At 52.6% G+C, this 23,031-nt stretch overlaps 1 protein-coding gene across 1 annotated transcript in view; it reads right to left on the minus strand.

The window, feature by feature from the left end:
- Positions 1-4,536: 4,536 nt before the first annotated feature.
- NXN (nucleoredoxin) overlaps positions 4,537-23,031 on the minus strand; it is a 144,991-nt gene continuing 126,496 nt past the window's right edge. The window contains exons 6-8 of the mRNA XM_012740561.2: positions 11,202-11,381; positions 9,275-9,399; positions 4,537-6,197 (exon numbers count right to left, since the gene is read on the minus strand). Coding sequence (XP_012596015.2) covers positions 6,015-6,197; positions 9,275-9,399; positions 11,202-11,381 — 488 coding nt within the window. The 3' untranslated portion in view covers positions 4,537-6,014. The remainder of the gene's footprint in view (positions 6,198-9,274; positions 9,400-11,201; positions 11,382-23,031) is intronic.

Consider the following 23,031-nt stretch of genomic DNA (forward strand, 5'->3'; position numbering starts at 1 on the left):
TTATACTGCACTGGTGCTCACAGAGGCTGAACACAGTCGGCAAACTTCACAGGAGTTGAAGAGGATCACACTGTCACCAGCAGGCTCAGTCTGAAAGCCAGCTGGAGAACTCAGATTCGATCCACACCCTATTGGCATTTGGTCTCCCTCAACACCTTCAAGTGCTAAAGAAACAGAAGGCACTAAGAGGAAGCTCACATCTTTCCAGCATAAAACCAGTCTGTAATTTGTGGCCCTGGGTTATATTCCCACTGATTTTTTTTTTTTACAAAATAAAAATCAGTGAAAGAACATATCGCATACCTTATCCTTGTTTAGAAAAATAAAGCAATGCAAGATACAAATAATTCTAAACCCATTTTGTCATCCTGAGTACAGGAAAGGAAATTTACATCCCATTTACTTTATAGTCAGTGGCTTCCATACAATGCCATCTGAGTTCTTTTTGTATATTCGTGGGTGTGATGTAGGGAGGGGGTGGAGGAGGGGAGGGAGGGAAATTTTCTTTTAAATGACTACAGGAGAGCAAGTGGTTATATTATTTGTTGAGTGATGTTGGAAAATTACTATCTTGAATTCTGCTCGATTTCGAAGGCAACATTTGTTCTCACATTTTCCCAGTAAATAGGAATAAAAACTGAGCAATACATGACAAGAAAAACACTGCTTGACTGAAAGATAAACATTGTGAGAATGTTGGCCAGGCTCCCTCCTTGCCTTTGTTGACGTATAGCTGCAATAGCGACTTCTGCCACGAGGTGGCAGGCCACGCCTCAAAACCCTCTCCCAGTGCTAGAGGGAGGGGTCAGGATTTTTCCAGGATTTAAGTTGTTGAAAAAGTGGGGAAAGAGGATGGAGTCAAGTCTCCTTCTACCAGGGAGAGCATTCTGTAAGCCATTTGTGCTCGAAGGTGTTAAAGTTGGAGACCCATCCAGATTGTCCCACGTGGTCTCGGCAGAAGAGTCTGAGGCAGAGGACGACACTGGAACCAAACCCGAGGAGAAAGTGGAGAGATGGGAGGTGGCCGCAGCAAAAGAAATTAGTGTAACTTTTCCCTCTGACGGGAGCCTCTGGGAAAGCTACTCTGGGTGAAATGCAGATGTCCAGAAGAGCCTGGAACTCACCGCGGGAGCCACCGCTTGGCCCTACAGTTAGGGCTTCAGGGGAGGACAGCTGCCCGGCCACAGCTGCGGGCTCCTCCTGGTTGTTAAGATCCAGAAGCTAAGCGGCCCTCCGGGGACTGAGTCCACCTGGGACCTTCTACCACTTGCCCCAGGGTTAACAGCAACACCAGATGTCCCCACCATCCAAGCTGGGCTGCATTTAGCTGCGCTGTGGCCATTCCACCACACGGAGAGCCCGCAATCAGCACCCATCCAGAGGTCCGTGGCTAGCGCTGGAACCCCCCAGCTGTGCTGCGGGGCCTGGGGCTCCCTCGGGAACAGACCTGACTAGGACTTACCGTTTTTTACGTTTTCGTTTTTTCTTAAGGAAGCACTTATGTACCATTTTTAAACTCCAAAATCTTATTTCCTCTATTTTCATCAGTGTATGTACAAATGTAATAAGCCAGAAGCCAAATGAATGGGTGAGCTGGCTTATTGCATTGGATGACTTAGTGTCTGAACCAAGGAACCATGTCACATTCGAGCAGCTGAGACAGCAGCCTCAGGCAGGCCCTCCCCCGCTGGAAGCCTCAGGAAGTGCTGTTGACACAACAGCCAGGGATGACTGAACATCCGAGTGTGTGACGGATGGGATTGGTTCTGTTCTTACTACGCTCTCAATATTGTTTGTAGGGAAGAGCTACTTTTTCAGTAGAAACCTCTGAGTCTAGGTGGCCCATTACCAAAGCCGCTGCCTCCTCAGAATGCAGGAGGGGAACAAAGGCTGGGGAGGGGGAGGAGCTGATGGCTGCAGCTCTGGCCTCAGCCTCCTCCCTCGGCCTCCTTTGCACTGCAGCAGAGATGTGAAGGGAGCACATACTAACTGCAAGCCTGCACAGTGGCTCTTGATTGGTTGGGGACTTCCATGTCCCCTGATATCCAAAGGAGATTGATTTTGGGGGCCTTGGTTCCTAAGATCATGTCTCCTATTGTATCCTAGTTCTAGGACGAGTGGGTGACTTACTTGTATAAGACTCGAGCACCCGCGAATCCAGACTTGAGGCTAGATGTGCCTATTTCAGGCTGCACATTTTGCCTATAGGCCTGGGGACCAAGCTTTTATGAGTTGGTACATTATTTAATGGAAATCCAATGGTCCCTCAGAACAAGTTCCCCCCAAACCTAACACAATTCCTGGCTTGGGAAGTTTTCCAAAGCACCAAGGGGGTGAGACACATGACAGTAAGCACTTACCTGTGTGCTTTCACACACGAGGCACACCTGGAGCACCCTTACGTCCTATCCCTCCATAGGAGAGACCCTAGGCATGAGGCAGAACCAAGATAAAAAGCCTTGTTTCCTGCAAAATACTTCACCCTTCACATATGCTCACAGACCATTAGCACTAACAATGAAGCTAATAGGCAACAAATAGTTAAAGCTATTTGTCTCCAAAGAATTCTCACTTAAGCAGGCTGCTTGAAGGAAAGCAGGGTGTGTGTTCTTGTCCCTGTGAGCATCGGCAATGAGCGATGTAGGTAAGGTGTTCACTTCTTCAATACAACCACCACAGGGCAAATGTGAAAGATCTCCCTGAGCTCAGGGTCCCCAGATCAGTCCTTGGTTCCCAAGGCAGCCCCCAGAGAGAAGCTGCAGCGGACACTGCTGAACCTCTGTGGGCCCACATGCAGTCTGTACCATGGTGGCATTCCACTCCAATCCTATCAGGAGCCCAAGCATGGGCCTGCCCAGGGTGGCCAGGGCAATGGCACTGGGAACAGAGTGTGCCCGCCTGCACCTGTGTGGTTCAAGGGAGCAGGACCAGACACTCAGGTCCCTCCCAGGGCCACAATCCTGAGTGCCCAGCGTTCTACTCGTGTGTCCTCCCTAAGCTAAATGGTGCAGCACCATATTCAGTCCCACTGATCCATTCCCGAGCCACACCCTGTGTCTGTCATTGCAGAATTCAGTTTGCTGCCCTGGAAAGAGGCAGCAGGAAGGGAGAACAGCTTTTCAGTGTCTTTAATTAGGCAACAGGAAAAAACAAAGTCTGGCTGAAAATTACCACTAAAAGCCTGGCTGATGCCAAAACTACCGGCTCCCTCTGCTCGGGTAAGTGATAGCTGTTGATTCCAAGGACACACTGGAGGCAGGGGGAGCAAGTGCAGGAAGCCACCCCACTCCTGGAAAAGAAGCTGGTTTTTATTTGCCCACTGTACATGATAATCCAGAATGCACACCCTTTTTCTTAAATAGATTTTTAATGTTGGGAGACATGTTTAAAAAAACCACAAAAAACCTCATTTCTGTTGTGAGAATAGGTAGAATGGGATCTGGAAGTCATTGTGGTGAACACAAATCTGGGAACCCTAGGGTGGCATTTTTACAGCCACCTTCCTGCTCAACCTCTAGGGCACGGTTTCCCCGGCTGCTGGCGGAAGCCCTTGACTGTGTCACAGCTGGTGTTTTAACCTGCTTCTAATTAGCAACATGAATTTGAAGGTATTTTAGAGCTGCTTGGTAGGAATTATCATGCCACCCACTTTGTGTACATCAATAACCTTTAAGATCTCTCGCACTATCAAGAAAGGGATTAATTATTTCACTGATGCTCAAGAAGTGTCAGTGAAAAATTCTTCCCTAATGTTTTTCCCCAAAGTAGTCACTATATAAACCTAAACCTTTTTAGTAAACCTTCCCCCACCCATCTTAACAAACCCACAGATCTGCCCTAAGAAGGGAATTCTGGTGTCAAGGGTCCAGTTTGACATAGTGGCTGGTAGTTCGGAAGAGTCAGCTCAGTACAGGCCACCAAAGTATCACAAATGGCCTAATTTTTCTGTTGAAAAATCACAATCTAGGGTATGGACAGAAATCCTGCCCATCTCTCAAGGGACGTTGGCCTCATTTTGTACCCCCACCCAGCCCGCCTCCTAAGGGGGACATTGGCAGAGTTCCGGAGAAGCCTCTAGCCCTAGGACAGAGCTCGGTTTACAGGTCTCCAACTCGCCCCGTTCTTCACAGGGAGACCCAGGCGTGCTTCCTTGTGCTTCCTCCACGGGCTCTCTCAGGCTTCAGAGTGCTTGGCTCCCCTGTAGGAAGGGAATGAGCACGAACGTCCACAGTGATGTGTAATCTGGGGACTCACCCTCCAACAAGGGCCACGTCAAACCAGGAGAGAGAGTGGCTTGATAGGGAGCTCCAGGAAGGATCTGCCTCTGGCGCTTTAATCCAAACAAGCTTCCTTGCTTTTAGAAACCAAGAAGATCTGACAGATGACTATGTTAGGTCTTGGGCTTCTCAGAAATACTAGAACACAGCTACCAGCTATCAATGAAAATCACGAGGTTCTCTCTGTCCCTCACTCTCCTGCCCACCCTCTAACAGATCAGAGCAGCACAGGCAAAAAAAGAGGACAGGAAATGCCACGTGGTTGATAATGTCCAGAGATGCCTGCTTTATTTCTTACTAGGTGGTTGCATTTCAGGCTGGCAACATCAAATAACAGTCTAATTACCAACTAACTTTGTACCTCTGAACTACAAATCAACAATCTGATTTGGTAAGGAAAAAACAGTGTCAACAGCTTATTGGAGGGGCTGGGTTTTCCAAATAAATGGTTTTGTTTGGCAGAGTGCTGAGTGCTGAGCAGTAAGGCCCAGGACTGTTTAAAGAGCCCGACACCTGACTGAGGAGGATGAAACCCCGTGAGTACCTGGGCCAAAGCCCTCCACCCCAGGTCCTAGGAACAGAGTTGTTGTTTCCCTTTCTGTGGTCACTTCAGTCCAAATAAGAGGCCCAGCTACAATACCTGGGCCTAGCAGAGGGGCTCCAGGGCCTATTTGTAGTTGACATGCCCTCTGCCCTCACTCCCACCCCAGGGCACGGCTCCTTCTGCCGGTTCTTAGGAAAAAGGGAGGCTTCTGGTAGTTTCTTGTCTCTTTTTAGTTATGCTTTGAAAAGAAAAGAGAATGACAGGGGTAACCAAAGGTGGGCGCAGACACCTCGGCAGAGGTCCAGCGGCCTTGGGCACAGAGCTGGGCTGAGAGAGAGGTCTGCGCTGGCCGGGCCGTGCTCCTCTGAGAACTCAGGGCTGAGTTTCTTGGAAGGTGTCCAAGGGGAAGAATTCATTAACAAAACTCCAAGGTAGTGGGAGCTGTTCATATGAGCAGCAGAAACTTGGGGAAGGTCAAGATCAAGGAAGAAAGAGATATAAGGAAGGAATGAGGAGCTCATATCACACAGGAGCCCAGCCAATAAAAGTAGGCAATTGCCATAGGAACCATTACCTTAGCTACTTGTTTTTCTCACCAAAAAGACCCCATAAGCTTCCTTTTAGATTTGGAATGCCCTGCCCAAGAGCACACTGACAAGCTGCTGTTTTCCCCTCAGACCAAGAATGACTACATCGCTAAGAAAAGGACAGTCTCACCGATAGCACTAGGCTGATGCCCAGTGAGGCCACAGCCCTTTCTCTGCTCCAGCTGCGTGTCCGTGTGTCACTGGGCAGTGCCGCTGGCTGTCCCAGGCTCTGAGTGTGTGCTGACACCAGAGTCAGAGCCCCGAGCCGTCATCCCTCCACGCTCGCTCTGCTGAAGAACGCCCTGGCAGGCCCTTCACCGAGAGCTAGTGACTTTGAGAGAGTAACGCAGTCCAGTTCTGGCCAGGTTGTGCCATCCCCATGATAATCCCAAGCAGAGTCTCCAAACACAGTGGGTGCTGCTGCTGCTGGGAGGATGGGCACCCTGGTGCTGGCTGAGGAGTTAATGCAGAAACAAGGCACCACAGAGAGGATGGACACTGGGTTGAGTGATTCAGGACACGCTGGAGAAGTCCAAGGGTGGAGGGAAGGGACAGAGGGAGAAGAAGACTGAGTTTTAAATAATGTCCCAGGAGGCCGCAGCCCCACTAGATGGGCTCTGGTTTGAGCTTTTCTGCTAGGAAGTCATTCACAAAGGCCTCCACGATGGCAGGGGTGATCTCCTCCACGTCCATCACATACTTGGCCCGGGCCGACATGTCCAGGATGGTGAGCAAAGGAGCAGCCTCGGGCAGGTTGGTGTAATCTCGCAGGGAGTCAGTCATGTCATCCTGACGTCACCAGAAAGGAGAGAAAACCAAGAAATTTTAAAGAAAGACGGTAGGGAGTCCCCTGGGCCCAGTCTCCCCAGATGGCATAGACGCAGGACCGCTCTGGCACCCTGAAGAGCAGGCCCCCCTCAAGGAGAAGTGTGCTCTTAGAATGGGGAGCAGGGGACCCTTCCCTGCCTTGGGGAAGGGGAGGTTGCTTTGTAAAATTCTCTCTCTGTATCCCCCCCCAAAACCACCAGATTAGCATGAATGCAACTTAAGGTGTCCTCTGCTTTTTGAAAATGTGACATCCTTTGATTGCTTATTTTTTCGACCAACTCTCAATTATTTGCAGCCCCACTGTGGATTATCTGAGGCCAATCTGGACTTACCTCTGGAATGTTTTTAAACAGAAACGGCTCACTGCCTTTGCCTTAAGCCCCTGGTTTTAGGGAGGGCACAAGTTGCCCAGCCGGCCAGTTCAGACAGAGGCTACTTAAACTCTGGGCAAGTTTATACAGGGTTCCTGCCTTCATCTGAAAAGGACCCTAGTAATTTATCAGACATTCCCAGCAGCTGTCCAGGTGAAGTTCCCTAATATTAGACAAAGCCTTATTCAAACAGAAAGGCAAATACAGAAATCCGAGGACAAGGACAAAGGATTTGTAAGGGAGCAAACATCTGAGACTACCTTTCCCGCTGTAGACTCCCATCGGAGAACAAGAGAAAACGGACTCAACATACCCACCCGGAGGTTGTTCACCGTAAAATGCACAAGGTTCCAAACTGAATGGGAAAACCTGAGCCGCCCTGCAGAGAAAGGGCTCGGGATATTCCCGGCCTTAAGTGGCAGGAGCCAGAAGTATGAAATTCACACAGCTCATCAGTTTCTGAGAAAGACACACTCCTTTCTCAAAAGGAAAACTTTTAGGAGGCTTGTTAGTGATGATGGCTCTCCCCGCCTCCACCCCCAGAAACAGCGAGCGCTTCCCAGCAATGCTGCAGGCCCGACACCTCTGGCACTCTTCACCCAGCCCAGGCCCTCCTTGGGGGCTAATAACAACTCTTCATGAAACACACAGAAGGGACACCTGGACAAACACCGTGCATCCGATTCCCATCCCGAGGCCCAGACCAAGCCAAGCCTCTGCTGCCTCCCCTCCCAGCACCCTCTGAGCAAACCACGTGGAGATGAGTATCAATGCCTGTTAAGGCTTTGGAAGGGATAACTCCTGCCTGTCAGAGGGGACAGGATCAAGGCAGAAACAAGGCCCCCCCCCCCTTAACCTGGGTCGGAGTCCTGGGCTTAGTCAGTGCCTAACGTGCCAGCTCCCCAAGCCCACCTCCTGTCCATGTCACCTTGCTTCACGGACACAGAAATGGAAAAGTCACCACGAGCATAGCCCAGGTGGTGTGCACAGGAAGAACAGGAGGCCAGGTGGGGAATCAGAGCAGTGGATGACACAGGCTTCTCTGCCCAGCTTGCAGGCCCGGAGCCTTCTTTCTGTGCCCGCCATCCTCGTCCCTCTAGGTCTAGGCAGGTCATTTGTCAGACCACAGGGACAGAAGGAGGAAGAGCACTGCCTCTGGAGTCACACTGACCTCACATCAGTCCCCTTTCAGCTATCTGCTTACTGTGTGACTTTGGCAAGTCACTTTTCTGAGCCCAGATCGCATCCCCTGCAAAATGGATTTAACCACGCTAACAGGCGGGGCTGATGTAAGGGGCAAACAAGCTGCCAGCACTCCCAGCCCAGCAAACAACGGCCTCCAGGCAGTCCCTCCCCCTCTCTGAGCCTGGCTCTCTTCCTCTGTGAAGCAGGACAATGGTTATGTTCCCAGCCAGAGAGGAAGGAGCAAAGGAGCTCTGCAGGTGAAGTGCTTGGCTTGGTGCCTGGTACATAGAAAACCTGCAAATGCCCCTTTTCAGACACATTTCTAAAGCCCCTGCCCCCACCCCACACTCGCCCTTTCTGTTCTGCACCCATCTTTTCTCTGGGCTACTCTGTAGGGGTTAGAGTTTAATAAATTCAGAGCAGCTCCGTTGTGCTTTGTGTGGAGCTGCTTTGTGTGGAGCGGCTAGTGTGGCCCAAGGCAGGGCCTGTGAACCCCCTTTGTTCCCCTCCACCCAGGGCTGGGTGGGCGACTGACTTGAGCTGCCTGCGAGGGGCCCAGCGGCCAAGCAGGGGCGCCTATTGAGGAGGTGATGAATAGATGGTTCAGGGTGTCTGGCGGCCACCGCCTGTCTCCTCTGTGCCTCTCCCGGGATCCAAACGCAGTGTGAAATGAGCATGGGGCTCTGACAAACTGGAGGTACGGAGGACGTGGACCCCAGCGCAGGGGCGGCTGCAAAAAGTGTCTGCTGATACCAGCTTATGGGAGGCACACGGGTTGGGTGGGAAGGTGGTGGAGCATGCGCAGAACAGGGCACCTGGTTGGGGGGGGAGTAAGCAAAGCGCCTGCACCACTTGCAAAGAGGCCATGTCTGTGGGGTGGAGGGTCCCACACCTGGGTGGGCCAGGTACCTGCTGGACGTGACTCCACCTAAAGGCCAGCCTTCTCACCCTGTGAAAGGCCCCCACCCCCACCCCTGTGCTGGGTCCAGCCCAGGGAGCCTCAGGCCTCACGAGGGACAGTCTGGGGTGCAAGAGACTGGGAATGGCAGCGATTTCCAGCCTCAGCACTCTCCCTGGGTTAGCCAAGCCAAATCTCTGCAGTGGGATAAATCCGCTTACAGGCTGGTGGGAGGGACTAACAGAGCCGACACTTTGTAAAGCACCAAGGAGCTGGTTCTGACCCAGCGCCAACGGACTATGCCTACATCGCGGAGGTGTGGCTGCTGCTTTGGTGGGTGGCTTGGGTGGGAACAGCCCTGGAAAGGCCTCCTGCTGCTCTGAGGCTCCTCAGTGAGAACTACAGGATGAGGCAGCAGCAGGGGCAGGAAACGGCTCTCCATGGCGGATGACACACCTTTCCTAGCCACGTTTGCCTGTGGGCCCTCCCAGAGTCATGGTCATCCCTGGGGCCCGTATCACCCAGGTCCTAGAAGTCCCCAGCTGAGCCAGCCTTGCCAGGGCCCAGCCCTTCCTTCTACTCACCTCCCCAGCTACAAAGAATAGAAGTGGCGCCTCCTCCTCTTTGGCTTTGTACTTGGCAATGATTTTCTCAGCTATTGGCTGAATCAACTGCTTGGCTGCCTCGGACTCTCCGTCATCCTCAGAATCTGTGATGGGGAGAGAGAAAAAGACAAAAAGGAACACTGGCTTGTGGAACAGAGTGGCACCCCCTGAGCAGGCCTGGGCCCAGGGCCCGAGCTGCAGACACACCCATCTGTGTAGCCCCTGAATGGAAACGTCCCCTCGGACACAGGCCACGCCTTCTGCGTGCGCGAGTGTGCTGCACGCCTGTGAACACGCGCACGTCCCCGTTCTAGCAGCAAAGCACACTTGCACAGCGCTGTCCTGCACCAGGCCCGCCGGGAACAACCCGCCTCCCTGAGCAGCACCGACGCCCTCCTCCTTGAACTCCTCACACACCAGGACCTGCGTCCCTGGCGGTTTTTCTCTCAATCACAGAATGAGAAGCCATGACCAGGGACTTTCACCTCCTAGTGAATATGGCAGAAGAACTGGTGGCGAGGAGGTGAGGACTGTGATTCAGTCAGCAGCTTTGATGGCGATGGCACCGTGACCCTGGGACTCGCCTGGGAGGAGTCAGCTGACTGTACGGGAGAACACTCAGCCCCCCTTTGGGCATCCCTTGCCTCAGTGAAACGGCAGGGCAGGGCAGCCACATGCCAGGCCCAGGGCTCGCTTGCAGAAACCTGTACGAGAGCAAGAGCAGCACCCCCAGGTGGCAAACACAGGGAAGGGGGGAGCTGGCTCCTGCAGAGGGATTTCACCCAGAAATGCCCAAGAGCTCTGCCGTGTGCACAGAGACGCCACAGGACACACTCTGAGTCCACACCTAATTCGCTATGTGATTCTGCACTACTGGCTCTTTCTACTTCCATGTCTACAGGTGGCCATGAAGTTCCCAATGGTCCCTGGGTTCAGAATTGTTTCCCAGCCGGCCCCATGGTGTGGCTGTGTGAGCCTGCAGCAGGCAGGACAGCCCCGTGGTGAATGATGCCCCAAGGCTAGCTCTGGGTGGGGGCCTTCTTCCCTCAAGTGCAGAACCAGCCAGCACCCTCAGTTTGCTGAAGAACTCCCTTGGGTCTGCATATTGGCTCCTCTCCCGGGGGCCCCAAACCAGACCTCTAGGGAACAAGTACAGGAGCTGCACATGCCCAGTCCCTGGTGAGGTGGGCATGGAAGCGTCTCAGCCACAATCCTACCACAGTCATGGTGAGTCGGAGGGGAGCAACAAGTCCCAAGGCAGAGACCTAGGCGGCCCTTGGCCAACTACTGCTCAGTTTGCAAAAGGAACCAGGGTCATCCCAGGGGGCTGCAGGGAGCCTAGAGTGGATGCTCCTGTGTCCTCCTGCCCAGGCTCAGCACAGCCACCCACTGAGCAGACAAGGTGGGACAGGACAGCTTGAGAGGTGCAGCTGAGGATGGATGGGTATGCGTGTGTGCATGTGTACGTGTGTGTGTGTGTGTGTGTGTGTGTGTGTGTCCTGCAGCCATGGAGCAGTTCATCAGAGCACAGAGGATCAGCAGGAGCAACCTGGGGTGAGCCGTGGCCAGAGGGGACCCAACCTCCCTCCCAGTTGCTGTGTGCAGCCCCGCCTCTTTTCAACAATGGGTCTGTTCAGGGGGGCCCAGGGCACCCTCCCAGCCCGACCTATCCTGCCCAGCTGGCAGCTGGGGAGCAGGAGGAAGGCAGGCAGCGGCAGCTCCCAGAACACCTCCCACAGGGGCAAGCCATGAATAAATCATTGGGGTCAAAAGCAAAGCTGCTGGGAAGAGACAAAGGCCCAGGCTGCACTGTTAGTGACAGGAACAAGCTGCAGGGACAGGCATCTCCCAAGTGAGGTCCATCCTGTCCCGTGTCCTCCCACTGGGACCCCACTGAGCTTCATACCTACAAAAAGGACGAGGCAGGGGCCCTCGTTGAGCTGCACAGCGTTGGAGTCGGAGAGCTCCAGCACGGGCTTGGGGTGCCACGGGAACTCCCTGCAGTCCTCGTCGTTGAGCACCTCCACCCGGCCCTGCCTCGTGATCACCTCGCCCTGCGGGTCCAGCACGATGAGCGTGGGGATGCCTGCAAGGGAGAGAGCGTGTGTGGCCACCAGCCTGGGACAGCAGGTCCGCCCAGCAGGAGGGGCCAGTTCCCACCCCAGCACACTGGCCAGGCCAGGACACCGTAGTTAAGACTGCAGGTCTGGAACCGGAAAGCCCTGTGCTGAATCCAGGCTTGGCCACTGAGAGCCCGGAATTCTCTTGGTCTGTGTGTGACCCGAGCAAGTCACTTTGCCTTCCTGGGCCTCAGCATACTCGGCTGCAACCTGCTGAATGTGCTGTGGTTCCTGCCTTATCCTGCTGCGTACAGATTGACAGGGGTGTGTGTGTGTGTGGGGTGGCATTTAAAGAACTTGGCACAGGGTCTTGGCACATCAGAGCAATTGATCACTGTTGCCATCCTAAAGAGATGCCCCCCCCATGTGCGGAGAGTCCAAAATTGAACTGAGGTAGTGGAATAACCCCTACAGTGTATTCGCTATAGACACACAACCAGCACAAAGCCACTGATGCAAGCAGAGTCCTCACATCGGCTGTGACAAGCGCAGGAGACCCAGAGCAGGGGAAGAGCCTGGGCTGGGGCAGCAGGACTGGCGGGGAGGACAGCTGGCTACAGCCCTGCTGCCTGGGGAGGCTCTGAGGGGGACAGAGCACAGAGGAAACAGTACATTGGGGTCTCAGGCGGGGTTAAGAATGCAACAGGAAGCTCGCCTGCAAACCACCTGCATCCCAACCACAAAACGGCAAATGAAAACTCAGAGGACACCCTCTCCTGGGTTAAAGCCACATTTGGGGTTGCCACCTCCCCATTCTTTGTACCCTACTCCCCACTGCTTCTCCTCCAGCCAGGGCTTCGCCCCCACCAACCACAGCCCAGAGTCAGCCCTGGCCCTGCCCCTTGGGGACATATGTCTCTCCAATGGCAACCACTCCCCTCCCCCTACACGCTCTAGATGCCTCTCCTCCCAGGGCCAACCAGAGCTTGCATTTTATATGAAAAGCCAGAGCAATTTAATATTTATAGATTCCAAAGTATTCGGTCAGTAATTTGCTCCACTGACATTTTACTTCTCTGTGGGGGGGACGCCAAGGTACCAGAAATGTGGCCCTGGTGTTCTGTAACCTGCCAGCCAAGGCAACGGGCACAGCAGGCTGGCAGTGGCAGGCCTACTGCCAAAGGATAAACGATCCATCATGTTCACACCTATTATAAGAAGTGGCTGGACGTGGCAGGAAATAGGTCTGGAGAGAAATGAGCTCCAGAGGACTGCCACTCCCACTGCATCACACTCGAGCCACAGCGCCGGGGCCATTAACACGCACTCAGTGCTGGACGGGCCCTCCGAGAAGGTGTGCATCGGGGCATTTCCAGCCTCATCCTAAGAGATGCACTTTCTCCCTGGGAGGCCTGGGCCCCATCAGGTGTGTGCCCATCTCTGACGGTCAGGGGCTGGACTTGGGGCAGCAGCCTGAAGGGGACCTGGCCAGCCAGCTACAAACACGTGCCCCTCCATTGCCACTCCCTAATCTCAAAAAACGTGTTGGTGAGGTTCTTTAGGCAGGGCTGGGGTGCTGCTGACACTGAGCACTAGTGAGTGTGGGGTAAGCTGGAGCCTGCCCACCGCCATGATCAGACACAGCAGCAGGCCTGGGTGTCCCCCGGCTGCGGATGCCGCACCAGTCTGTGGAGGGCAGGCAGGCACAGAGCACAGTGAGGGGAGGAGAAGGCGAAGGCAAGAAGCTCACTCCCGGTCCAGAGCTGCACTCTCTCCAGGCGACTACTCACTCTGAGGGGCTTCTCTGCTACTGTGGCCACAGCCTCTCTCACGTCCATGCCTGTGGGGCCCAGGACAGCAGGGAGGGGCACGGAGCCCCCACCTTGCTGCTGAGGAGTCCGCAGCTGATTCCACCAAGGAACAGCTCCTCTGGGCCTGGGTCTAAGAGCCCAGGACACTGGGGTACACAGGGTCAGAGACCATGACAAGCAGAAACCTACTCTATACAATAACCGCAGTCAGACGTGGACCCAAAGAAGCCACCCGTTTTCGGCACCTGGACAGGGGAAAGCATCTACGTCCACTGTGCCCCTCAGCTAGACTTGGTTAGCTTGTCCTAGAAAAGAGATGTCGCCTGTACTGTGTGTCTGCTCTGTGCTTGGCACGGCTACCTGGCCAGGCCACCCAGCCAGCCAGTGGTCCCACTGGGACAGGAGACCTGGTCTGCCTGTTGCAAAAGCTGCTGCTCTTTCTACCAGGCCACTGACTTTGTTGGGGCTGTCACAGCGCCTGGGTTGGCAACTCTCTTAACTAGGACAGTGGATGGCCCCTATATCTGCAGCTTTCTTTCGGCACCACCCACCACCCTCTACTCTCGGGGGAGGAAGCTGAGACTGCAGGCACCTCGTTCCGTCTGTCCACATCATGTATTCCTGCTACCCCTCCCTTGAAGCAGGATCTCCACAGTGGACAGTTTTAAAGACAAGATAGGGCAAAGCCTCTAAAACGGGAAACTTACAGGGAATGGCGAATTTCTAATCAATGCCTTTATATAAAATAACTTCCACACCAGCAAGGGCCTTTGTGGAGGGGATGAAAAGGAGCAGCCATCGCTGCTCTGCTGAACCTGTTTCCCAGTGTGGGTAGCCAGGGTGGCCGGGGGAAAGCACAGCTGGGATTCCAAGGAAGATCCAGGCAAGTCACTTAACCTCTCTGAGCCACATTCCCACAGCTGCCAAATGGGGATAGCGACAGTTTCCTGCCTTATTTGGCTGTTGTGAGGAATAAGCAAGACATACGTGTAAAATGCCTTTAGCAGAGTAGCTGGTATACAGTCAGCGTTCCATGAGTATTAGCTATTATTGCAGATCAGTTCATTACTTTTAAAAATCATCCCTAAGTTGATTACTTGGCTCATGAGAAGGCAGAGGTCCAGAAGACTGGGACCTTGCTCTAGTGAGATCAACTGAAACCTCCATGCTGGGCTGCAAAAACTTAGCTAAAAAACAGAAAACAGAGACAATGTCAACACCACAGTGAGAGTTCCAGTAACAATGTGATGTCTGTCAGTGTGGGGTTGGCGTGCTTTTATTTCCACCATCCCAAGCTTAACTTTTGGGCTTAGATCATATACTCTATGTTCCTAGAGAGGGCTCAGCCCCACATCCCCTGCCCCGAGACACGAGCAGTACCTGAGAATCCCTCTCACCATCTCCCTCGAAACACAGAGGGATAGAATAAGGCCTAAGAAGTCAGCTCCACACTCCTTCCTCTTGAGAGGAAACTATTTGTGAATATTAAAAACAATCTCAAAGCCACGCATGATGAGACTGTCCACAGTTTAGTTTGGTGGCTTTTCTACTCCCAAGGAAACAGGGAGTTTTGGAGGAGGAGAGGAGGTAGGGGGCTGGTGGAGGAGCCAGGCAGGGCTGTGACCCAGCCTTCTCTGTGTCTGGATGGCAACGTGACCTGAGAGTGCTGGGAGCTGGGAGGAGGAATGGCAGGAAAAGCAGATGCCAGACCAGGAAGAACAGGTTAGGGCACATCAGCAGGCAGAATATTACGCGCTCATGAAAATGGTTGTTGTGAAGACTGTAGCAACTTAGAAAACGTTTGCACTATTTTTCTTTTTCTTTTTATGAGACAGGGTCTTGCTCTGTCTCCCAGGCTAGAGTGCAGAGGTGTCATCATAGCTCACAGCAACCTCAAACTCCTGGGCTCAAGCAATCCTCCTGCCTCAGCCTCCCAAGTAGCTGGGACTACAAGCATGTGCCGCCATGCCCGGCTAATTTTTTTCTAATTTTTAGTAGGGACGGGGTCTCGCTCTTGCTCAGGCTGGTCTTGAACTCCTGGGGTCAAGCAATCCTCCTGCTTCGGCCTCCCAGAGTGCTAGGATTACAGGCATGAGCCACCTCACCTAGCCTGCACTACATTGTTAAGTAAAAAATGCAGAACACACAGTTCTGTGATTTATGTACATCACAACCATGCATGTATGTGGGCAGAGGGCAAAAGGGACACAGAAAAGTGAGAACAGTTGTGCTGGGAAGGCAGGAAGGTAGGTGAGAGAGAGACGTATATTTGGATTTTCTTAATTGGCGTCATAATTAATGCATTAACATAAGATGAAACTCAGAACTGAAGGGTAAGGCCGGGCATGGTGACTCATGCCTGTAATCTTCATCCTCGTGGCTCCTCCAAACTTTCCCTTGCCTAGAGAGTCGAGGAGAGGAAGAAAGCAGCTGGTGAGGGTGGTGAAGCTCAGACAAACCCCAAGGGAGGTCACGGGGTGGACCTGGACCTACTTGAACTCAGCCGGCGGGTCCAACAGCTGCCCAGGCAGGTGCCTGTGTCAGGGGACAGGCATCGAAGACATTTACAGCAACCTTCCCATAATACAGAAAATCTAGAAACCACCATCTATCAACAGTAGAGTAGATAAATAAACCACGGTACAGTCATACAATGAAATGCTTTTCAGCACCAAAAATAAATGGACTAGGTATAAATATCAACACAGATAAATCATGAAAACATAATGTTTAGTGAAAAAACCAAGTAGCAAAATTGTATTACAGCACGTCTGAATTTTAAGCCAGATTCTAAAAGACTCAGCCAGCAATACTATATATTATTCATAGGCTCACATACATATGCGGTGAAACTGTGCAAACAGATTATGAAGACACACATTAAGCCCACAGGAGCACTTCCCCAGGGACAAGGCAGGGGCAGGGAGCAGAGTGAGGACACCTCACCTTTAGGGCGACGCTTCCCTTTACTCATACTTTACATACCTGGGAAAAATGTCAATTCTGAGTGGCGGCCACATGGGCGTTGGTTACATCTCTCACTGTCCTTTCCTGCTTTTCTCCTTTCTATGCTCTCAAAATTAAACAAGACACGCAGAGCAGAACCCCAAAGCTGCTGGGCAGCCCCGGCCTGCCCTCCCCAGGACCATGTGCGGTTCCCAGTGGCCTGTCCCAACCCTTTCAACACTGACATTTGTCTGCAAAAAATACCAGAATCTGCCCCTTGCTCTCTACTGATGGAAACATACAATTTGCAAGTGTTTTGTTTTTATATAAACAGATTCTGCCTCAAATCCATTTTTTGAAAGGGGCGAGGAAGAGGGCAAAGGAAGGGAAAGAGAGGAGAAAGGAGGGAGATAGAAGAGGAAGAAAGGAAAAAGGGAAGGGGGGAGAAAGCACAGGAGGACAGGATGAGAGAAAGAGAAAAACAGAGATGATGCCAAGAGAGCAGAGGGCCCTCACCCCAGGCCTCCCAGCCACCAGGCTAAAGCCGCTGCCTGTCCCCCACCCCTGACCCTGCCCCTCTGGGCCCCACACGGCAGGGCTGGCAGGGCCGTCTGTGCTGCCCAAAGGCTGGGGGCAGGAGAACAAAGCCAGCTGGGGCCTCTAGCCCAGGGGAGAAGGGGCTCTAAGCCGCCCTGCAAAGAGCACGAGTTCTCTGACAGCCCAGGATTACTTAGACAATTGCAAATGGGATTTGCCTTTTGCCAAATGTGTCTAAATGGTTTTCTCAGAAAGGCAATTTTACACAGCGTATAGGGCTACGGATTCTGCAGCCTGCACAAAGCACTTGGAGCAAGAGGCCTAAGGGCTCGGGGACGCCCGCTACTCAAGTGAGATGGAAGAAACAGGTAGAGGCCGAACATCCAGTCCACGGTGAACTCCAGTGGCCCGGTGAGCACGGTGGGTCACACAGTATGGCGAGGTCCAGAGCCCAGAAGGGAGCCAGCCACCAGGCTGCCAGCAGCAACAGGACTTTTGGCCTGGCCAGCCTGGGGCAAACGCCTCACCAATGCTGCAGGTCCTGCCGCCCTGTGAAAGGGGTGACTCCGCAGCACACCTCAACATCCTGACGAGCCCCACCCCACAGACGCCGCAGCAAACTGTCAGCATTTGCAAGGCCTCCTTCACTCTGCATGGTGATACCTGGGACCCAGGGACTTCTAAGTCCAGTTCCCGACATACTCATGGAGTCTGGGTTCTTCCTGCATGCCCCAGTTTCATCTGAGCTTTCAGGAGAAAGCAGGTCTGCTCTTACATGCTTCAATACACATATGGATGCGACTGTCAGATCAAGCTACGCCTTCCCATGAGGACAAAGACAGGCCAGGTGGAGGTGCTCCCCTGGGTGCAGGAGGGGAATGTCCCTGGGACTGCTCTGTAAAAGCGCCTTCATCACAACACGCAGGGAGGAAAGACAGAAGAGTGAGAGCCCCATGCACGGACAGTCACGCAGGGGCAGGAGCTCTCCAGGGGACAGCCCTGCAGGACTGCTGAAGACAGACACCCAGACAGCCAGAAACCTGCAATGACTGCGTTTGTGTGTGCGTGAGTATACACATACATATAAACACATCAGCTCAATGATTTTGGTTGAAGCCACAGAAGCTCCAAAATATTCAGAATTCAGGCCGGGCGCGGTGGCTCACGCTTGTAATCCTAGCACTCTGGGAGGCCGAGGCGGGCGCATTGCTCAAGGTCAGGAGTTCAAAACCAGCCTGAGCGAGACCCCGTCTCTACTATAAAAAATAGAAAGAAATTAATTGGCCAACTAATATATATATATAAATATATATAAAAAAAAAAATTAGCCGGGCACGGTGGCTCGTGCCTGTAGTCCCAGCAACTCGGGGGGCTGAGGCAGTAGGATTGCTTAAGCCCAGGAGTTTGAGGTTGCTGTGAGCTAGGCTGATGCCACGGCACTCACTCTAACCTAAGCAAGAAAGCGAGACTCTGTCTCCAAAAAAAAAAAAAAAAAAAATTCAGAATTCAGTAAAAAATAACTATCAGAGTTTTGCGATGCTATGAAGAGTATGAAAGAACATGCAGTTCCTTCAATTTCAAAAGTATTTAGAGTTAGACTGGCAACATTTAAATATCCTTAGAGGCAAAGAAAACCAAAATCCAATCAAGGGATGGCAGGGCTGAGGGAGGAGCTGCCAGTTTCCAAGACTGGCAGAATCCAGAAATGACACCAGTCAAACCAGCGATGCGAACTACAAGGACCGTGAAAGTGAAACCACCATCTGCTTGGGACACAGGGCAGGGACACAGCGCCACGAATAGGGCTACCAGTGCAGACTGAGCGCACATACGTACTCACACAACCTCCGTGTACTGACAAGATGCTTCCAAAATGATATCATTGGAATGATAGAATTACTTCCTTAGTAAGTGAGGATCTTTCAAATCTAGAAGATCTATAGTTAAGTTTAGAAATACAACTGAAATTCTTGGCTTTAATGTTTTTATGTGTCAAGAAGTCCATGCAGCTAGGTGCAATGGGGGTCCATGCCTGTAGTCCCAGCACTTTGGCAGGCTGAGGCAGGAGGATCGCTTGAGCCCAGGGGTTTAAGGTGACAATGAACTACGATTGGGCCACTGTACTCCAGCCTGGGCAACAGAGGGAGGCCCTTTTACTAAAAAAAATAATAATAATAAAAGAAAAGTTGAAACCCTACTAACAGTGCTGCCACATTTAAGAGAATCTAAGAATCACCCTATTTATATTTATTTTACTGGAGTTAGTAGGCTTACTTTTTTTTTAGACAAGGTCTTTCTGTGTCACCTGGGCTAAAGTACAGTGGCATCATCATAGCTCACTGCAACCTCAAGTTCCTGGTTTCCAGTGATCCTCCTGCATCAGCATCCAAAGTAGCTGGGACTACAGGCACATGCCACCACGTTGGCTAATTTTTCTATCTTTTGTAGAGATGGGGGTTTGCCTCTGCTCAGGCTGGTCTTGAACTCCTGGCCTCAAGCACTCCTCCCACCACTTCCTCCCAGAGTGCTAGAATTACAGTGTGTGAGCTACCACGTCCAGCTAGTAGGCTTACGTAAAGATTTGGAAACCATTTTTTGTCCTTTGAGGAACTATTGGAAAGGTTTAAATCAGTTTAAAATGTTTAAAAGAGTTTAATTAAGTTTGTAAGTGGGGCCCAATGGACCTCTAACAAGAAGCTTCTACAATTTCCTAGACATATGAACAGAGTTACGAAATTCAAAAATCAACATTAAAAGTTTAAGTGAAGTCTAGGATGTTTTATTTTAATTTGTATTTTAATAAATCAAATGTGAATTTTAAAACCAAAGTAACCCCCTGGGTCATCTCTTCTCCTTACAAAAGGCTGCCAAGAAATTCACCTCCGCTGCCACGAGCTGTGGGATTCTGCGTCCAGGTGAAGGGCGGGGTGGGGAGGCCGGCCCACAGGGACACACTAGATGTGGCAGGAGACAGCAGCCTACGAAGCCCCCACGCTTGACTCCTAACTCCTCTGCAGTGGGATGTAGAGGCCAGAGGGGCCTGGCTTTCCTCCAAATCAGGACGCCTGGAGGGACTTGGAGATCTGCAGGCCAATGCTGTACATCTTTAGACAAGGCAAGAGGCCCAGAGAGGGGAAGCGACTGGTGTGGAGCCACACAGCTGCTTAGTGGCAGAGCTGAGACCAGATCCACTAATGGACTCTACTTTCCTCCAAGCCCCACGTTCCCCCGGGAGCAGGGACTGGGGGTGGCTTGGAGGGCATGGCTGGGGAGGCTATTGTAGATCTGAGGCAGCACAGTCCCCCGCCCCAGGCCACTGCTCAGGGACCTGCCCAGGGTAGGCCCCCTGTCACACCCTCTGCTGCCCTGTCTCTGCCCCCCGCCAGAGGGCAGGTTCAAGTCACCTTTCCCCTTAGTGCCTATGCGCGTACTTACTGCCTGTCTTTCCAATAGAGTGTCAGCTCCATGAGGTCTGGGGCCTTTGTCTTTTCACTTTGTGAACAGCTAAGCACTGGGCATACAGCTACATTTCATTCAGCAAATACATGAACAGGGGGCCCCTGCTGCCCTCGGAGAGGGGAGTGTTGGCTCAGTGCTGGGCCTGGAAGGATAAGCAGTGAAGTGGCATCCCTGAACTCCATGAGAACAGGGACCATGACTTCCTCATGCTGGTGTCCCTTACCAGCAGGAGACCTGACCCGTGCTAGGAGCAGGGAAAGCAGGGGCAATGGGAGTGTCTTTTAAGAATTTTGATGTCTGGGAGGAAAGAGAGAGGGACGGCAGCTGTTGTGGGCCAAGTGTCTATGTCCCCCTGCAAAATTCAAATGTTGAAGCCCTCACCCCCAATGTGGCCATATTTGGAGACAGGGCCTGTGAGGAGGTGTTACATGAGATCCTACAGGTGGTGTCCTGATCCGACAGGGCTGGTGCCCTTGTAAGAAGAGGCGGAGAACTCCAGAGCTTGCTCCTTCCATTGCATAAGGACACAGTGAAAAGGCGCCATCTGCAAACCAGGAAGAGGGCCCTCCCCTCACTGGCACCTTGACCTTGGACTTCCCAGGCTCCAGAACTCAGTCCCAGCAGACTGAGATAGTCCCTTTGTTCCTGAGAGTAATGGCTTTTTTTTACAGCTAAGAGAGGCCTGAGCATACTGTGGAGTGGAGAAGAAGCTAATATATATAGAGAGACGAGGGGGCGAGGAAGAGATGGAAAAATGGAAGAGGCAAAAGCAAGACCCCAGAAGAGCAAAGGTAGAGCCTTAGAAAGTAGGGAAGATACTGCTGGCAAGAACGAGGGAAAGGGACACACGAGTAACGGGACATGGGGAAGTAGCAGGGACATCTCGCAGCAGAAGGGGGCTCCGAGGGAGTTCAGGAGAGCAGGTCTGCTGGGGAGAGAGGTGGAAGAGGAGCAGGGAAAGGGATGAGTCACCAACAGGGAGGGAGGTGCCGCCCCCTCTATACCCCCCACCTCTCTGCTCCTAGGGGTCCGGCCTTTACAAGGCTGCAAAGCCATGTTCTCAGCAACCCCGCCCACCACAGGCCATACATTTCCTTCCGTTTGGTGGTCAGAAGCAGTGGGAGGCAAAAAGTTGTCTGAACTTGTACTTGTGAGAAGGATGCTGCTGACTGGTAACATCAACCTAAAATGCTGCACAGGAGCTTAGTGAAAATATGGGTTACAGACTCCCCCCACAGCCACCCCCACCAAGATTCTGGCGAGGGGAAGACAGTAAGTGGCAATGAGAGGCTGGGAGGCCTGGTGTCAGGCAGCGTGGCATCAAGCCCCAGCCTGAGGCCTGGTCACAGCGTGTGCTCCATGTGTCCATCAGAAATAGCAGCAGACAACTGCCTCTGTGATTTCTCTTCCAGTCCAGCTTTAAATGTCATGACTGTACTGATCTGCCCTTAATCAAAACTTTCAAAAGCCTCCAAAACCCCAAAGGGTTAAGTCCAAGGGTGCCAGCATGGTGCTCAAGGCTCTCTGTGATGTGGCCTCATCAGCCCTATCCCCTACTCTGTCCCTATGGCATACCATGGGCAAGCCTGTTCTGGCCTTTGTCCTGAAATATCCCAAACCCCTTATCTAAACCCCACCCACTCTGTAAGGCCCTGCTCCAGAACCACCTTCTCCAGGAAGTCTTCCTAGGCTAACACCCTCTAAGCTAGCCAGAGTCTCCTCTGAACTCAGATTCTTCCATTAAATGAAGCCCTGAGAAGGATTCAGAGGCCAAGCTCAAGAGGTCAGAGAGGTCATGTAAGCAACGGGCACAAACCACCATGCCAGGGAGAATGAGGAAGCAGGAGGTGGGAGCTGGAAAAGATGACAGTTCCAAACTGAAGGGAGACTAGAGCAGATGGCAGGGGAGCCAGCAGGAGGGGCCAGCAGAGGACACTCACGGTGGGAGTCAAGCTCTGGCTGAATCCCACATTGTTCTAATATGGCCTGGCTGGCTGCTGGCCAGGGCTCAGGCTCTCCAGATCAGCTTTCTGATCCTTGGCTGAGGGCTCCTTGAAGTTGGGGGCCACGTACGTACAGCTTGTCCCCACACTGCCAGGGCCTCAAGAGACCAAAGAAACAAGTCTCTGAAAATTCCCTGTTCTCATCCCTCAGTTGTGGTCACCCGCTTTTTGGCTGGCTGGGCCCCACCTAACAACCACAGCCCCTTCGCCTGCTGGAGAGGCAGAAGGAAGAGAGCCCTCCTCTGCCGTCTGCTTCAGGCACATACAGCAACTATCAATCTGGCTTTTTGTGCCCGGTCAACATTTTACAGGAAGGACCTTCCACCCTCTGCCGCGTGGCCAAAGCACACGTGGAATATTGAAGGCCTTCTGTTCTCTGCTGTGCCACCCGCTCTCCAGGGCGACTTGGAAGCCTCTGAGCACAGCAGGAGCCCAGGCTGCGACCCCCAAACTGGCTGTGCAGTAGGAAGGCCGTCCTTTGCTAACTTACTAGTTCCAGGTGACCCCATGGCCTTAGCATGGACCTCCAGCAATCCTGTATCACACAGGCCCCCACTTCCAGGGATGAATTCTCCACCTCAGAGAGGGAAAGATTCTGTTCGACTGAGGACGTGGTGTCTGGGATGAAGATACCTATGTATGGAGAGGCTCCTGACTAGGCAGAGAGGCCGAGCGAGGCCAGCACCGGCCCTGCGCTTCTAAGTGGAGACAAATGGCCGTCTTCTAAGCCCTTGGGCAAAATGGGGGGCATTTGACCAACACTTTTTAGTTCCTCACACTCTGCTCTTTAGCTATTTCCCAGTGTCAGTCTCGTCCTGTCCACTCAAGGGCAGCACTGGGCTGCCCTCCCAGTCCTTTCCCACGGAGCTCAGGGTAGGGAGGATCGAATGGTTAGTTGGAGCTCAGGAGATGGAATCCCA

The sequence above is a fragment of the Microcebus murinus genome, chromosome 18 (genome assembly GCF_040939455.1).
Source record: "Microcebus murinus isolate Inina chromosome 18, M.murinus_Inina_mat1.0, whole genome shotgun sequence".
Taxonomy (NCBI): Eukaryota; Metazoa; Chordata; class Mammalia; order Primates; family Cheirogaleidae; genus Microcebus; species Microcebus murinus.